Source organism: Pelophylax lessonae (genome assembly GCF_965119305.1).
Source record: "Pelophylax lessonae genome assembly, chromosome: 1".
Lineage (NCBI taxonomy): Eukaryota > Metazoa > Chordata > Amphibia > Anura > Ranidae > Pelophylax > Pelophylax lessonae.
In genome coordinates this window covers 234,775,014-234,793,864 of record NC_138768.1, presented here as the reverse complement: position 1 = coordinate 234,793,864, position 18,851 = coordinate 234,775,014, and the positions used below count along the sequence as shown (strand labels likewise).

At 44.9% G+C, this 18,851-nt stretch overlaps 1 protein-coding gene across 1 annotated transcript in view; it reads left to right on the top strand.

The window, feature by feature from the left end:
• KNTC1 (kinetochore associated 1) overlaps positions 1-18,851 on the top strand; it is a 792,142-nt gene that overhangs the window by 698,848 nt on the left and 74,443 nt on the right. The window contains exons 54-55 of the mRNA XM_082256649.1: positions 17-135; positions 785-920. Of these exons, the coding sequence (XP_082112775.1) occupies positions 17-135; positions 785-920 (255 nt within the window). The remainder of the gene's footprint in view (positions 1-16; positions 136-784; positions 921-18,851) is intronic.

The following is an 18,851-nucleotide window of genomic DNA, read 5'->3' as shown; positions in this document are numbered from 1 at the left end:
GCTTTCTCTTTTACAGCCCATTGGTGAGAACAAACTGACATTTGCACACAGAAGTAGAGCTTTACAGTGCTTGATCCATTTAGCTGACACAGAGACTGTAGTGTCACTTGTCAAAAAACCTATGGGCCAAGTAAAGTAAGTAGTCTGTAACATAGATCCCATATTTTATCTGGTGTGATTGTCTACATCTTAGGAAATGGTTGTATTTCATTACAAAGAGCTTGTTCTGATTGATTGTGGCATCTGTCTGTACCATTAGAAATGTGTTGTATTTAGAAGGGAATTGAATAACTACTCTTTTACTCTTACTCCTCTGATTTGTCAGTCTACTATGGAAATAAAACTGATCTAATATAGCTTGTTGTGAGGCGATAGCGGAGGCAGAGGAGTTACTCACCTGTCTTTCTTGTTATTGAACAAATTTTACATCTTGAAGAAAAACTACCTTGAGAAAGTATTGCAGCTGCAATTGCAAATCTCCTCTTTTGGTCGTTATTATTTCCTTAGATGTTATGCTGATCTAGTGACCCCAAAGCATTTTGTTTCACTGACATAGGGCAAGTTGCAGTTTCTCAGAATGTATTGCAACCAGAGGCCGGTCATCTAGCCTTTTCAGAAGGAGGTTAGCACCAACAGCCTCAGTGTCACCACAGGTTTTCTTTTAATTTAATTGGCATCATCCTACAGTACAAAAGTCTAGCCCTATTAGTACTCTGATTTGCAAGTAGGCGTTTTTTTTTTTTTTTTTGTTTTTGTAATCTTTAATCATATCAATTCTCCTAAGGTATTACCTGAAGTGCTGCATTTACCTGTCAGAGTTTGAAATCTTGAACATACCGTATACCCTCGAATCATTTCACAGCAGTCCCAAAGAGGGAATGATTAAAGGCCTTTGGAAGAACCACAGCCATGAAGCAAGGGTAAGTCTGATGACAAATGATGGAATATAAGCCCCCTATGAACTGCATCCGCTGTTCCTACATTTTACCATGTTCCCAGATGCTAACGCATGGTCAATCAAAATGTAAAATGAATGTAGAGTATATGTTTAGAAGCCTGTATCTTCTTATTGAAAATATTATATAGATTAGAAGTTTGATATTTTTTATTCCTTTTATTGAAAATAGTTTTGGGGTTCTTTAAAGTGTGAAAAGAAATCCAAAGACCATATTCTCCCCCTCCCCCCCCCCCCAAACCCAAATGGATAATGCATAAGCGGTAACCTAAAGGGTAGTTCCACTTGTGCACCCAGGTTGGAAGAAGGTTTAGGAGCTAGGTTATCCATTGAGTATTAATGAGAACTGGACTGAGCCAGTTCCCAACCAGCTATTGGGACAGATCATGCTGAGCTAGTGGAGAAATGCTCGCAGTCAGCCACGACACCTGCTCCTGAAACCTCTGAAAGAAATATTTTTTTAACCACTTAACCTTAGGAAAAGGTTTTACCCCCTTCACAACCAGGCCAGGCTATTCAGCACTGCACTACTTTACCTGGCGATTACAGAGTCATGCAACACTATGCAGATTAAATGTATATAATTTTTTTCACACAAATAGAGCTTTCTTTTGGTAGTAGTGGATCACCACTGGGTTTTTTATTTTTTGCTATACAAGACCAAAAATTGTGAAAAAAACAAAACTCTAATTTCTACTTTTGGTTATAAAACATATCCAACAAAATCAAATTTCTTCATAAATTTAGGCCAAAATGTATTCTGCTACATGTCTTTGGTTAAAAAAAAAAAAAAACCCAATAAGTATATTAACCTGCTTTTGGACCGTCCCACGTACATGTACCGTAGCAAGTCGGCCCTTCAGCGCAAAATCACATACCTGTACGTCATCTTTATTCCTGGGTCTGGGGTGCGCATGCGTGGCGCGGGTGACCTGCTTTGATTGGACACAGCGGGAGCCAATCAGCAGGTCCAGCGGACCCAATGTTAACCGACACCTGATCATTTCCAAGAGAGGCAGTCCGGATGTATTGACAGCCTCTCATTTCATAAAGCCCTTAAAATGCCAGGACGGTGCAAATACCCCCCCAAATTACTCTTTTTGATAAAGTACAGTCCAAGGTATTTAGTAAGAGGCATTGCAAGTTTTTTGCGGTTTAAATTTTTTGTCACTATTGTTTGGTAAATTAAGAAATTAAATAAAATGTGTTTTTGTTTTCCACATTTATTTTCTTTCTTTTTTTTTTTACGTACTGTCACCAGTGCAGTACAGCTTCAACTTGTGATTAATTTATCACTGTAACAGCAATGTTTTGAACAGCTAAAGTACCGTGGGCGGTCTTAAAGCGGATAATGCACTGTATGCTGTTTGACTAGGAACACATAATAAATATATCATGGATATTGCATACAAGTGTAGCACCCTCCAAGGTAGGTGCTAGGTAAAATATAGTGGGCCTTGTCTGCTTATCAGCAGGGCCATGTTTTGTTCAGCTAGGTTGTCATGGTTCCCAGGTGTTGCCGTTGAGACTGGGGAGACTCCCCACTGTGTCCCAATGAGGGCTCTCATTGGACAGTGGAGGAAACCCGGCCAATGGCATACCCAGGCTTGTATCTATCCCAGGAGGGCAGATTATACCGCACAGCATTCTGGGAGAGGGTATAAGTTTGAGGGGAGCACATGACGCAGCGTATTTGGCGGGAAGCAGAGTCCCAGGAGAGAGGTGATGGCTGTCTCTCCTCCAGTCAAGAGGAATCTGGTGTCCCAGGCGGCTTGCCTGAGGGGACACAGGGCTGAGCTGAGCTGCAGGAGAGGATCCAATGTGCTGAGGACCAGCGGAGCTGATAGGGGTCGAGTTTCAGGAAAGCATTCCGAGTTGTGAGTACTGCAAACTGCCCCTGTGGGTCTGCCTCGTCAGAGGGTACCACTCCGGAAAAGGTCAGAGGGATCCAGGAGCTAGCTAGCCGGTGCAGGAATAAAGTAAAGGGGGTGCCATTGTTTACCCTGAAGAGTAAAGGGGGTGCCAGCGGTTGGGCCCTGAAGTGTACAGTGTTGAGAGTTGCAGCAGTGTCTACAAGTGGCTACCTCAGTCAGGAAGGACTGGAGGAAGCAGTGTAAAGGACTTTTGAGCTAACCAGAGTGTCAGAAGTCAGTCTTCAGTTCAGTGACAGAAAGTCAGTATTTACAAGCGCCAGCAAGCGTTGGTCGGCATTCAGCCGGTGTCAAGCCAGCGCCTAAAGGCATTTTTCTCCAAGTGTTCCAATATGTACCTAGTTGAGCCAGAGGAGTATCTCACTCATTCCTTTCTCTCATCACCATATAAAATAAACAAAACCAACCAAAGATGCCGGACTGTTCATTGTCTCAGATCTCACACTTGGGCAATCTGCTTAAATGTGCTGTTGGTGTTAACGGTAATCATGGCAGACCCACATCGGGCCCAATGCCCCTGGAAATATTGCTACACAAGCATCACAGCACACTGTATATAACTCTGTTGTGAAGTAAATGAAAGACAGGCTTCAGCTCATTTTTATAGATGTGGTTCATGCAGGTTAATCTATCAGCTACATCTTCTTTCAGGCAATGCAGTTGACTTTGTCCTCCTGGTAGGTTCTTAGAGGGGGCTGCCTGGATATCATTCCATCATTACAAGGAGGATAAGACCGGTCATTGTACAGATCCATTCCTTGAAGGACAGGGTTTCCTCCCTTCCCTGTTAGGGTGGCACTCCACTAGGTCTGTGGGTGCCTCCTTGGCCTTTAAACATCAGGTGTCTGTTTTACATATTTGTAAGGCCTTCACCTGTTTTCTTCATGCATTTGCTGAATTCCAGCCTAAAGTGGTAACAAAGTCAAAACGTTTTTTACCTTTCAGGCACATTTCCTGCATTGAGGTAGAAAACGCCCTACAAACTGTTCTACCTACCCACCTTCCTAAACACTTACCTGACTCCTCTCACTAGTCAATGTAGAATTAGCCAGTGGGGAGCAAGATTCAGAGGGCACAAATGGGGACATTAGCGGTAGGGTGTTCAGGTCTCCTAAATCCAAGGTTGGTATGGGGAAAAATCACAAGAGCAGCCTAAAAACATCATCAAACGAGGATATATGCAACCGGTCAGAATTACGAGGTTTGTATACCAATGCCAAAAGCCTGGCCAACAAGATGGGAGAGCTGGAGCTGCTGATGTTTGAGGAGGACTTGGATTTTGTGGGGATAACAGAGACTTGGTTCGACAACTCTCATGATTGGATGGCGACCATTCAGGGGTATTCCCTTTATCGCAGGGATAGAGAAGGTAAAAAAGGGGGAGGGGTATGTCTGTATATTAAGAACAGTGTACAGGTAAATATGAGGGATGATTTTAATAATGGAGCTATGGGCGAGGCGGAATCCCTATTGGTAGAACTTAAAAGGGAAGGCACTATAGGGAAGGTAATATTGGGCGTATGCTATAGGCCCCCTAACCAGAGGGAGGAGGGGGAGGCGGACCTCCTTTTACAGATAGGATTGGCAGCAAGGATGGGAAATGTCATTATAATGGGGGACTTTAATTATCCAGATATTGACTGGGCAAAAGGAACTGCGCATTCAGCCAAGGCTCGGCAGTTCCTAAATGTTTTGCAGGACAATTTCATGGGTCAGATGGTGAACGCACCGAAAGGAAACAATGCGGTACTTGACCTACTGATTACCAACAATACAGACCTGCTCACGGATCTAGAGATACGGGGCAACTTAGGAAACAGTGACCATAGGTCAATTAGTTTCAGTATTAATCATAGTAATAGGAAACACAAGGGTAATATAAGGACACTGAATTTCAAAAGAGCCAATTTCCCAAAACTGCGCTCTCTGCTAGAAAATATCAAATGAGATAGAACCCTGGGAACAAAGAACACGGAGGAAAAATGGGAGTGCTTCAAGAGAATACTAAACAAAGGAATGTTACAGTGCATTCCAAAGGGAAATAAGTTTAAAAGAGCAAAACTCAACCCTGGGTGGCTAAACTCCACCATAAAAATGCATATTAAAACTAAAGAAAAGGCCTTCAAAAAATATAAGACTGAGGGGTCATTGGCAGCATTCAAGCATTACAAAGAGTGTAATAAGAAATGTAAAGACGAAATCAAGGCGGCTAAAATAGAACACGAGAGACATATAGCGGAAGAGAGTAAAAAGAACCCCAAGAAATTCTTTAAGTATATAAACAGTAAGAAAGCGAGGCCAGAACACATTGGCCCCATAAAAGACGACAAAGGATATGGCCACAGAGGACAGAGAAAAGGCGGAAGTGTTAAATAATTTCTTCTCTTCAGTCTTCACAAAAGAATCGGGGGGCTACACTTATCCAGCTTGTAAGGCTATACTAAACAATACACCTCAGGAAGTACCGCCATGGCTAACAGAAGATAAACTTAACAACTAAACTAGAGAAACTTAACATAAATAAATCAGATGGCTTGCACCTGAGGGTTCTTAAAGAGCTCAGCCAGGTTATTGCCAGACCATTATTCTTGATCTTTAAGGATAGTCTACAGGCAACGTGATACCAATATTTAAAAAAGGGCTGAAATATATCCCGGGTAACTATAGGCCGGTTTGCCAAACATCAGTAGTCTGCAAGATTTTGGAGGGGATGTTAAGGGACCACATACAAGACTTTAGTAATGAAAACGGTATTATTAGTAGTAATCAGCATGGATTCATGAAAAATCGTTCTTGCCAATCTATTAACCTTCTACGATGAAGTGAGCTGCCACCTAGATAAAGGTAAGCCTGTGGATGTGGTGTATCTGGACTTTGCAAAGGCCTTTGACACCGTTCCCCACAAACGCTTACTGTACAAACTAAGGAAGGTAGGTATGGACCATAGGGTGAGTACCTGGATAGAGAACTGGCTCCAGGGGAGAGTCCAGAGGGTGGTGATTAATGGGGAATACTCGGATTGGGTGGGTGTGGAAAGTGGGGTCCCCCAAGGTTCTGTCCTGGGGCCAATCCTGTTTAATTTATTCATAAATGATGTAGAGGAGGGGATATCGAGTACAATCTCAGTATTTGCGGATGATACTAAACTAAGCATGCCAATATCTTCTATGCGGGATGTGGAAACCTTACAAGCGGATCTGAACATAATAATGGGGCGGGCAACTACATGGCAGATGAGGTTTAATGTTGAAAAATGTAAAGTAATGCACTTGGGCATCAGAAACACGAAAGCAAGCTACTCACCGGGGGGGGGGGGGATGGGCGGGGGGACCTCTGGGTGAGTCTAGGATGGAAAAGGACCTGGGGGTACTGGAAGACAACAGGCTTGGCAGTGGCATGCAATGCCAAGCCGCTGCAAGCAAAGCCAACAGAATACTGGCATGTATAAAAAGGGGATTCACTCCAGAAATAAAGAGATTATTCTCCCACTCTACAAGACTCTGGTCCAGCCACATCTGGAGTATGCTGTCCAGTTCTGGGCACCGGTCCTCAGGAAGGATGTGCTGGAACTGGAGAGAGTCCAGAGAAGAGCAACAAAAATAATTAGGGGAATGGAGGGCATCGCCTATGAGGAAAGACTACAAGCACTGAACTTATTCTCTCTGGAGAAGAGACGATTGAGGGGGATATGATATCTATGTACAAATACTGTACTGGCGACCCTAGCACAAGGAACAAACTTTTCAGAGAAAGGGAATACAATAAGACACGTGGCCACTCACTAAAACTAGAGGAAAAAACGGTTTAACCTTAAAATACGTAAGGGGTTCTTCACTGTCAGAGCAGTAAGGATGTGGAATTCTCTTCCATAAGCAGTCGTATCAGCAGGGAGCATCGATAGTTTCAAAAAACTATTAAATGGGCACCTTAAAGACCACAACATACAGGGGTATACAATGTACGGTTAACCGCAAACACATCATAGGTTGAACTGGATGAACTGATGTCTTTTTTTCAAACTATGTTACTGCATGAACGCACACAACGTGACTCGGGAGCATGCGTGCATGAGTACCCTCTTAGGAGTTGACCGCACCAATAGGGGGGACTGTTAAAGAGGAGTTGCAATACTGTTGCACAGAGCAGATAAGTATAACATCTTTTTTTTATTTTAAGGAAAAATAAAAATTAACCTTTAGTTTCACTTTATCTGGAACACCACTAGACGGGTAGAAGGCGTGCTTACCTTTTTAAGGGTTTCATGGGCAGGCAGCTAGATTCCCTCGCTATGTCCTAGTTTGAACTGGCTAGTTCTGCCCTCTGTCCTTTGACACTGGGGTAAACCCCCTTTTTATGAAGCGTGTAGCACAAATATGTGCAGCCCTATACTTCTATTGTGATGTATTGGTACAAGCAGTCCTAGCTTATGTCCCACATGGGTCTGATGTTCACACAGATGCACAAAGCACTCTAGTTGTACCCCCGGGATGCTGATGACTTATCCAAATAGCATTCCCTTCAAGGGTTGTCGTCTTTTCAACCCTGCACTTTAAATGATAATACATAATGCCATGTAAGGCTTCAATGTAGTTGGTCTGAAGAGTTAGATAAATCCCACCCTTCTCCCTTCACTACTATCTTGGGTGGACGTCAGATGACACCCCCCCCCCCCCATTTGCGCACCCAGGGGCTGCACAACTGCAGAATTTGTGACTCGATGTGCACAGCCCTGGTGCCATGCAATCGCCGTGCCCAAACGCATGGATCACATGTCAGTTGTAAACAACGGCGACTATTCCTAGCCATTGTGTACTATTGTGATAATCTCTGTGATTGGTCATAGTGATCGCCTGATATAGGGCCTATCACAGTGGATATGAACCATGTGACAGCTGTGGCCCGCCACGGCTATCACAATTGTACACAATGGCACATGAATGGCTGCAATTCAAATAGTAAAAGTGATTGCTTATACAGTGATTAATAATGTAATAATCAGTGTTAAAAAAAAAAAACCTGATCACCTACCCAGAGGTGTCAGTCACTATGCTTTTATACACGGTGCGCAAAGCAAGGTCCATAAAGACATGGAAGAGCGAGTTTGGGGTGGAGGAACTTGACTGGCCTGCACAGGGTCCTAAACTCAACCCGAAAAAACACCTTTGGGATAAATTAGAGCGGAGACTGCGGGCCAAGCCTTCTTGTCCACATCAGTGCCTGACCTCACCGATGCGCTTCTGGAAGAATGGTCAAACATTCCCATAGACACACTCCTGAATCTTGTGGATAGCCTTCCCAGAAGAGTTGCAGCTGTAATAACGGCAAAGGGTGGGCCATCTCAATAACGAACCCTTCAGACTAAGACTGGGATGTCATTAAAGTTAATGTGCGTGTAAAGGCAGGCGTCCCAATACTTTTGGGAATATAGTGTGTGTGTGTGTGTGTGTGTGTGTGTGTCTAAATTTATAATGAAAGATTATTTATTTGCAAACTTATGGGTATTTTTTCATTTATATAGAAAAGTGGGGATTGGATATCACCAAAAGAAAGCTCTATCGGTCTAAAAAAAAGAACAGCTAACCCCTCTGCAAACTCTTCTGCATTAGCGTGTGCACCCACTTCCTCAATGGGTGGTTGATTGTGCATACTGGGGGGTCCTTGGGTAGTTTGCCTCTTTGCCACTCAGGTGCGGAGAGCCCTTCTTCTAGCCCTAAGGCTTATTCCTTGGGTTTGTTTGGGGCTGGCTTTCAAGTTTTCTGTTTGCAAGTATACAATTGTAAATAAAACTATAAGTGCAGAGCTCCCAAATCTCAAAATAAATGTAAAAAATACATCATGTGTATATGTGAAATCTAAAATCAAAATCTCATACTAGTTACGTATTTTAACAAACCTATATTTCTACACAACCAATATTAAGAAATCCCTCATCTGTAAAAATGAAATTCATTCACTGCATAATACAGTGGGTATAGAAAAGTATCACCCCCTTTAAAACAGTCACATTTTGTTGTTGTGCAGCCAGAAATGAAGACACAGTTTTTGTTTTATACAGCTCTATTTTTTTTTTTTTTTATAAATTCTTTTATTGAATGAAACATAAAGGCATGTAACACGTCTCCCAGAGAAATACAAAGAGAAGTATCGAAAAAATAGATATATACAAAACAGTCCAATATCAGAATGTAAACTATTAATCAATAAATTGACTGTAACGTGGAATTGACCATCGTGATATAGCTTAGAACAAACAAGCAAACCCCTGAGTGCTAACCACGGTGATAAGTACAATGCATATTAGGAACCAATGGGTGTAAAAGACAGCTCTACTGAGTTCCTGGCACCCACCGGCATCCATCACATGGCCGGCTACAGGTGCATGGGGGAAACACCCAGACAGTCAAGAGGCATTACAGTGGCCACTGAGGGGACCGATATGCGTATTCTCTTCAAGAGGAGGAGCAAACAGAAAAAGAGAAAAACATGCCCAAGAGATAAGTCAAAATGTTAACGAGACAGCATAGAAAGAAAGCCCAATCCCCGTAATCCAGAGATAGAGCAGAATGGGATTAGTAGAGGGAATATGAAGAAGTGGGGGAGCAGAAGGGAGGCAGTAAGGGGGGGACGGGGGACAGCCCGCCCCCGCGCCACATCCGCCATCAGGCTAATAAATCTTGATATTCCGCCGTAGATGTGAATTCATGCCAGTAGTACCAGCGCTTCAAAAATGTTGTCCCTAGTTCCATGCTCTGTCGCTACCGGGTCTTCCATTTCATTGAGACATGTCACTTTACGTAGCCACATAGCTACGGTAGGGGGCTGAGTCTGTTTCCAAAGAGGGGGGACGCAACTCTTAGCAGCCGTAAACAGAAGCGGTAGGAGTCATTTCCGATAAGATGCCCTCAGGAACTCGTTATGATGGAGAAGGAAGAGGGCCGGGTCCAGCGTAAGGGTATGATACGTAAATTTCTGAGCGATGCGAAGTACCGATGCCCAAAAGGGCCGCAACCGATCGCAGGACCAGAAGACATGGAGATAGGAACCAACCTCCTCGCCGCATCTCCAACATGTGTCAGGACAGGCCGGGAACATCTGATGAAGTTTCATCGGGGTGTAGTGCCATCGGGTTAGGCTTTTGTAGCCCACTTCCTGATATCGAGAGCATAGTGAGGTTTTATATGCGAAAAACAGCAGTCGTTCGACATGGTAGTCCGTGAAAGTCAGGTTGAGATCCCTTTCCCAATGCGCAATGTACAGGGGTCGGAAGGGTGCCTCAGGTGTGACCAGAGCCCTATAGACCAGGGAGATCGTATGCCGCAACGGAGAGAGATCAGAACATAGCTCCTCAAAATAAGTGAGACGTCTGGTGAACAGATGTGCCGGAGGCAGAGACTATAGAAAATGAGTAGGTTGAACCTTTTGTCAGAAGGACAAAGCAGAAAAGGTAGCGTCTGAGTTCAGGAGAGATCTGGAGGTCCATTCCCTAGCACGTACAAAGTGGCGAGCCTGGTAGCATCCGGCGGCCTTCAGGGAGCTAAAGCCAAGTTGATCGACCCCCGGCGAGAAGTCCGGATTGTCGATCACCGGGAGGAGGGGAGACGGTAGAGTAGCTAACTGGCCCCGTGACACAGCCGCCTGCCCACAGCCAAAGTGGGGCCAATGGTCGGGTGAGCGGACAACTCCCCGGAAACTGGAGAAGGATTCCATAAAGAAGACTCGGGGGGAGAACCGACCGAATGTCGCTCCATCCGAACCCACTGCTTCAGGGAGCCATGGCGGTACCAATCTAGGGGACGGGACATGTGACATGCCTCATAATATAGTACTGCGTCTGGCAAAGCCATGTCGCCACTCAATTTAGGCATGCAAAGGATGCGTAAGGCCAAACGAGGGGGGCCTCTAATCCAGAGAAACTCCTGGAACAGTCGATTCACCCTCTTGAGGAAGGAGAACAGGATTGCCACAGGCAGTGCCTGGAGCACATATAGCAGGCGGGGCATCACATTCATTTTAATAATATTGCTACGTCCAAACCAAGAAAACCTGCCAGAGCGCCACTCATCCAAATCTTTCTGAATGCGGGCTATCAGAGGAGGAAAATTGCAGTCAAAGATTTTATCCAGGCTGTTCGGGAGAGAAATCCCCAAATATTGAATATGGGACGACCCCCACCTAAAAGGGAAGTCAGCCTTAAGAAGAGTGGAGAGAGCGGGCGACAGCGCCACCGCCAGCGCTTCAGATTTAGTTTGATTGATCTTATAGCACGACAGAGACTCTTAGACGCGGAACTCCTGCAATAAATTGGGAAGAGCGGTAAGAGGTTTAGTGAGAAAAAAGAGGAGATCGTCCGCATATGCCCGCCACTTTAGGGGATTCCGTCGAAGAGACCGACATTCCCAGCTACATCAACATTGGCTCGCACTGAGCACAGGAAAGGCTCTAGGGTCACAACAAAGATCAGTGGGGAGGGGGGGGCAGCCCTGGTGAGTCCCATTAGTGATAGCCAGGGGTTCTGGAAGAGAGCCATTCACTCTGACCCTCGCTGAATATCCATCTCTATTTATTCCGTGCAACTTATAATATCCAAGTGAAAGATATAACATCATAAATCATAACTAGTGGGTTATATTGCCTCCTCCAGGAGTAGGACTAGGCAGAAAAAACAACACCTGGCTACACCCATGGGCCATCCTCAGCTGGTATATAACCCCCCTCTGCTCTAGGTAATCCGTTTTAATTTGTCTAGTCAGGAGTAAGGACCTAGGCTCCCGGCTGGGATCTCTGGTCCTAGCAATTTTCTCCTTCCTTAAATCTTTTTTGTTTTTTCTGTCGGGAGATCTACAGTCAACTGCCGGGCTGGGCGACGGGCTGGATAATCTAGATCCAGTGGTCCCCCCAGCCTAGCCAGCGAGCGCGTGCAGCTCTGTCTTGAGCTGCACGCCATGGAAGGGTAAGTACAGTCCCCCCTCCCCTTTTGGTTGTTTTCTTTGGGGTGGACGCGGGTAACCTCCAGGGACGGTCGGACCTGCCTGCAGGTTCCCTCCTCCCATCCTTAAATCCCTCACTGAGCTGGGTTTCCCCCACTCCAATCTGGACCTAGGGTCTGATGGGGGTCCCAGGGCAGAGGATGCAGCAGAGACCCCTGGGGTCTCCCCCGCTATCCTCACTCTGTAAGAGTCCTGAGATAGTTTGTCCCACCCTGGTAGTCTGGAGATGTCCCAGTGTAGGAGACCCCTAGGTGCATGCCCTGCTGTTTGCAGTGTGGGTAAAGTGTGGGGGGGGGGGTCCCAGGGCAGAGTGCACAGCAGAGTCTCCCCTAAACGTGTGTCCTACCTTCAGAGGGGGTCCCCTTGCATAAGGTGCAGCATGGCAGAGGGTACAGAAAAGATCATGGCAGCATGCTTCAGTGTTTGTAGCTGATGGTGGCCATTTTCCCTTAGTCTGGTTGGCGGCCATGTTTGTATAGCCGGATGATGTCAGGAGGAACGTTTTCAGTCCATTTGGTCCATAGGCTGCAGTTTATTTGTGATGCAGCTTTGGATACTTTCTGTTTTAGCGGTGGTGATTAGGCGCATGCTGTGGCTTAAGAATTGGTCCGCAGACCAAGCCTCTAAGAAAGCTCTCGTTGATCTGCCCTTTCAAGAAAATCGCCTGTTTGGGACTACCCTGGATGACATCATTAAAGGTATCATTTGGGGGGGGGGGGGGAGTACCTTTCTGCCACAGTCAAGGAAAGGGAAGGAGCCTCGCCGCAGACGGGCCCTCCTCAACCCATAGAAAATTAATTTGTGCATCTTGGATGGAGAATAAGGGAAATAGATCTTTTAAATCTTCCCGGGGAGGTCAGGTAAGCCTAGAGCTAGCTTCCCCAGACCAGCAGACAAGACTCCTTTAGCATGAAGGTCTGCCTTCAACCATTATTGAGGTGAGGGGACATCTTCGCTGGTTTCAGGCCACGTGGACTTCTTTGGTTAGCATCAAGGAGATCTGGTTTTTTTTTGGGGGGGGGTACCCAGAAAGGGGGGCAAAGCTTATCTTTTTCGGTCCTGAGTCTTCTTGTGCTAAATAATTCCTGCAAAGGTTCAGGTGATGTCTGAACTACCTGTAAGGGGAATTGATTTACTAAGGTCTGATTCCATTTCTGACCAGGGTGGTCCTTCCTCTGCACAAACTTCAGGGACCACAGGCCGTGATTTACCAGCTGCTGCTGAGTTCTCTCTCCCATTTTGCATACAGGTTCTGAGTCTGGTGGTATCCAACTTCAAGACAGTTCTGTTTGCACAGTCATACATGCAGCTCCTTTGGCAGGTTTGGCTCCACAGAAGGATACCGAAGTTTGTGACGAGGTCACAGGGTCCTCTGATAGACGTCCCAGGTGTCCAAGAGCCACAGTAAGGGCAGTATCATCCTTGGCTAAGGCTTCTTCTGCAGTTCCTGCAAGGAATCAACAGTGAGGATCTTGCAGTCATCCTGGTGGCTGTAAACGTTCCTTAGGGGCTTTCTCTCAGAGAAGACCAGTTGTCCTAAGGACTGATCTACCATCCTGCTTTACAGTCACTGGTTTTAATGGCTTAGCTATTGAAAGCCAGGTACTGAGGGATAGAGGTCTGTCTGGATCAGTGATCCCTACTATGGTGAAGGTGAAGGCGAGGAAGTCCTCTTCCAGCAAGATGTATCATACGTGGAAAGCGTACATTTCTTGCTGTGATTCGTTTGGCGCTCATCCTTGATCCTTTTCTGTGGTTCAGATCTTAACCTTTCTTCAACAGGGCGTTGATCAGAAGTTGGCCTTGAGTACCTTCAAGGGCCAGATGTCTGCCCTGGCAATCTTCTTTCAGTGACCCCCTAGCCACGCACTCTTTAGTTCGTACCTTCATTCAGGGGGTTCGACATGTACCTCCATCTGTTCGGTCTCTTTTGCCGCCATGGGATTTAAATTTGGTACTTTCGGTTCTCCAGAAACCTCCATTTGAGAATATTTGGGAGATTCCCTTGTCTACGTTATCCCAGAAGGCTATTACCTCGGCCCGCAGGGTATTGGAATTGGCGGCATTATCCTGTTGCAGTTCCTATTTAGTGGTCCATAGGGATAAAGTGGTTCTTCGTTCCTGTGCATCATTCCTGCTCAAAGCTTGTCTCTTACTTCCATTTGAATGAGGACGTGTTGCCTTCCTTGTATCCCAAGCTGGCTCATTCCCAGGAATTTTCCTTGTATACCTTGGATGTGGTTCATGCGTTTTGGGTGTATCTGGCAGCTACTGAGGTCAGACTCACTTTTTTTGGTTACGGAGGGACCAATAAAAGGGCTGGCCACTTCTTTGGCTACCATCTCTAGATGGATCAGACAGATGATGACTCAGGCCTACTCCATTAAAGGTCAGGTTCCACCTTTCCCTGCCAGGGCGCATTCTACCCGGGCGCTGAGTGCTTCTTGGGCCTTCTGTCATCAGGCTTCAAAATTGCAAGTTTGCAAGGCAGGCACTTGTTCATTCGTGCATACCTTGAGGAAATTCTATAAGGTAGATACTTTGGCATCTGCGGATGCTTCTTTTGGCTGCAAGGTTTTGCAGGCAGCTGTTTAAGAGGGGCTATTCCCTCTTGAGGGGAGTTTTTTCTTTAAACCTTTATTTTTCAGACAGGGCTCCTGTGACCCGGTTAAGGCTCCTGTGTCCTGCTTAAGGGCTGTTATGTCTAGCCTTGAGTTATTTTCCTCACCCCTCATTTTCCTTTTGGCACTGCTTTTGGACATCCCACTAGTTTTGAATTATGAAGCGCTGTGTCTGTCTATGAACGAAAAAGAGAAAATGGGATTTTTGTACTTACTGTAAAATCCATTTCTATGAGTTCATCGACTAACACAGCACCCACCCCTCTATGGAGTTCTGATACTTCTAATACTGCTTGCTATTAAACTGATTACCTAGAGGGGGGGGGGGGGTATATACCAGCAGAGGATGGCCCATGGGCGTAGCCAGGTGTTTTTTGTTCTGCCTAGTCCTACTCCTGGAGGAGGCAATATAACCGGCTAGTTATGATTTATGGAGCGCTGTGTCAGTCGATGAACTCAGAGAAATGGATTTTGCGGTAAGTACAAAAATCCCATTATTTTGAAGGGGGGTGATTCTTTTCTAGAACCACTGCAGCCCCCAAAACTCACCTGCCTGCATTAGGCGAGTGGAAACTAGCTGAGGGTAAGTGTTGAACCGCAACGGGGGGGGGGGTGCCCAGGGCTGTTTTGGTGAGCTGGCACCTCCCAGGGGCCAAAGCTGCATGGGGTGGGGGCCCCTGAACGTTCCCTGTCCTCTTGCATCTTGGCCAAGTTGAATGGGTCAGCAGGTGTCTCAGCGGTGTAGAGGAGGCTGCCTGTAACACTCCCCTGTCATCCAATCAACTTCGGCTGTCCCAAGGAGATCTTCAGTATCCCCCGAGGCAGCCAAAGTTGGTGGACAGAGCCAGGGCCGTGGCTGCCTCCTCCATGCCTCCCAAAGACTTGTTCACTGAAACTGAGAAGGAGAGACCACAGCATCCCATGGAGTGTTCATATCCTGCAATGCTGTAAGTCACTGAACACATTATCATGGCATACAGTAATAACCTCCCACTATTTCACCCTATATTATCCAAACCTTCCACTATACTGCCCTATACTACCCAAACCTTCCACTGTACTGCCCTATACTACCCAAACCTGCTGCTATACTACCTAAACCTGACGCTAAACCACCCTATACTACCTAATTCTGCCACTGTACCACCCTATACTAACTAAACCTGCCACTGTATTACCCAAACCTGCCACTATACCGCCCTACACTACCCGAACCTGCCACTATTCCACCCCATACTACCCAAACCTGCCACTTGGCCTCCCTATACTACCCAAACCTGCCACTATACCGCCCTACACTACCCGAACCTGCCACTATTCCACCCCATACTACCCAAACCTGCCACTTGACCTCCCTATACTACCCAAACTTGCCACTTTTCTACCCAAACCTGCCACTCTACCACCATGTACTACCCAAACCTGCCTCTATACTACCCAAACCTGCCACTATACTACTCAAACCTGCCAAACAGTGCCTATAGTAACCAATCATATTTTACCCTTATTTTATTTATCACAGTCAAATCAATGAAATATGTTTTATGTTAATTTGTTAAATTTGTTGTTGTTAATAATTTTTGTAACTTAATTCTGCATAAAACATTTAACAGCAGGGTAGGGGTAGGGTGGGGCAACTGGTTCTTAATACCTGGCTAGTATCTCCGGATTTGAAAGGTTGAGCCCTGTCCACTGTGTATCCATAAAAGTCTGTGCTGTGCAAAAATACACTCGCATATATGTGCAATAAACTAGTTTATAATAGAAAAATCTTCATCATATATCTCCAATTTAGCCATTGCAGTGTTAGTCCACACTTTACATGTGTATATCTTCCACCATATGTGCTAACAGATGTGCGATTACCTAAGGCTCCTTTCACATATGCAGACCGTTTGTCCATTTTTCATTCATCCATTGACGGTTGATATACGGACATTAATGCATCTCTATGGAAAAACGGATGTAAATGGATGAACACAAATGATCATCAATTAACATCCATTTTTCCATAGAGATGCATTGATGTCCATTTTTCATCTGTCAACAGATGGATGAAAAATGGACAAACTGTCTGCATGTGTGAAAGGGGCCTTAGACCTCTTAAGTTGCAGGAAGCCGGTCTCACTTGTTCCCCTTTAGGGATTAATCCACCATATTGTTTAGCACAGACTCTCCTCACTTCCAGCGCTATACACAGTCAGACTTGTCTGTCCCCCTCAGGGGTTAATCTGCCAGATCATTGTGCACAGACTCTCCCCACTACAGCGCAATACAAAGTCATACTTTTGTTTGTCCCCCTAGTGGGTTTACCACCAGGTCATTTTGTATAAGTTAATAGGTAATATTTAATTAAAGACACCTACATGAACATGCTTTACCCCTTGATGAATGACAGCTGCAGCGTGGCCAGCTAGTTCCTGTGCTCGCGCTTCTCGCATGCAGCCGGAGGTGTCTGTGATGGCTGGGTCCTCGGGACCCAGCGCATCAAAAATCGGGGTAATGGGCCAACTACAACTGCCCTTTACCACGTGATCGCTCTGTCCAATGATGGAGCAAAAACTTGTCAACAAACCAGTGTCATGGCCGATTCAGCTTGCTCTGCTGTGGGGGTTCTCTCTCCTCTCCTCACACGTTGTATCGGTGTGAGTAGAGAGAAACACTGCAGCAACGTGAGCTGGCATGATCCACAGTGCTCATCAGTGCTGATCAGTGCTTACAGTGCTCATCAGTGCCCTACAGTGATATTAAGTGCCACTAAATGGCTCCTCAATACCACTGCAGTGCTCATCAGTGCCCTATGGTGCCACTGCAGTGCTCATCAGGGCCCTACAGTGCCTTTAGCGCCCATCAGTGCCGTAAAAATGTGTAAAAAAGAAAGGAGTGGCATAATGTGTTTTGGGGTGTCATTTTTGCCCAACACATGGACATGTTATGTGCTAATATTAATTGACCACTTTGTGTAAAAAAAAAAAAACTTGTGGGAAAAAAAAGTAATGTTCAAAAGAATTATTTCTCATAGAATATACATTGGGCTGTTGTCTTCCAAAATGGGGTCATTTTGTGGGTGTTTACATTGTCCTGGTGCTCCAGGGCCTTCAAAAGTGTGTAGTGGTGTCATAGGTAGTCAAGATGTTAGATGTGTAATTTATGCTCCAAGAACACCTGATGGTGCTCCCTGCATGTTGGGTCTCTCTATGTTGCTAGGCTGTGAAAAAGACTCACACATGGTATTGCCATACTCGGAAGGAGTAGCAGAATGTATTTTGGGGTGTAGTTGCAAGTATGCATATGCCATGTGAGAGAGAGAGAACCTGTTAATATGATAGTGTGCAAAAAATGAAAAAAGGCACAGATAAGCCCACCAAAGTCAGCAGAGCTGTGCCCTTCAAAGGGGGATTTGAGTGTGCCTCTAGAAAATAACTATATATGCATATACCTGTAGGTATCACACACAGAAATTGTAAAAAATGATATAAATTTTATTTAAACATATCATGTAAAAAAGATACACATCAATACATCTACAAAAATCAACAGGGTAGACAGATTTTTACAAAATTATCAAATACGAAAGGTTGCTGGAGCTACGCGTTTCGCAATGAGCGCTTCCTCAGGGTCCAGCATTTGATGTATATAATTTAGAAAATGTATCAATTTTGATTATCTAAGGATACATAATGCATTTATTAAATATATGAACATTGTACTTTTCAACAATAAAAATATCTTTAATATAATCAATCAAACATAGTATTTTTACTCTATTTATTCATTTTTTAGTCATTGATAAAAGGTTATTACATCATATATTGTTATGAATTGCATCTCTTATTAAAGAGAAATTCTTTAATTAAGACATAAACGACAGAAATTGTAATTCATTCTATCATTCAAATTTCCTATATGTTATCTTAACAGTATATTACAAGGTCAAAAAGGAGACTGAAAGAGTCTCTTAGAAATTGTATGCAGATCTACAAAGAGGATAGAAAACAAAACAAAACAGACAAAAAAAAAAAAAAAAAAAAAAGGGAGAGAAAAGGGGGAATTGATCCATTAGGTTGTCCAAAAATGGTGTAGAAAATAAATCATCAGGTAGCTCAAAGGGGGGGGGGGGGGGCAGGAGAAAGGTGGACCAGTCCGCTGGGCCAAAAATTAGACCAGGGAGTAGTCAACCAACATCAGGGATAGGGCAGGGAGCCAGACAGATGAAAGGTCCTTATCAAAAATATTTAAAATCAAGGAGAAAATGAGGGAATATTCTTACCCTAGTTTGAAGATATAAGTAGATGATGTAGATGCTACTTGTTAGGTTTAAAATCAGATAAGAACGGGGAGTAAATCGTAGAGAGCC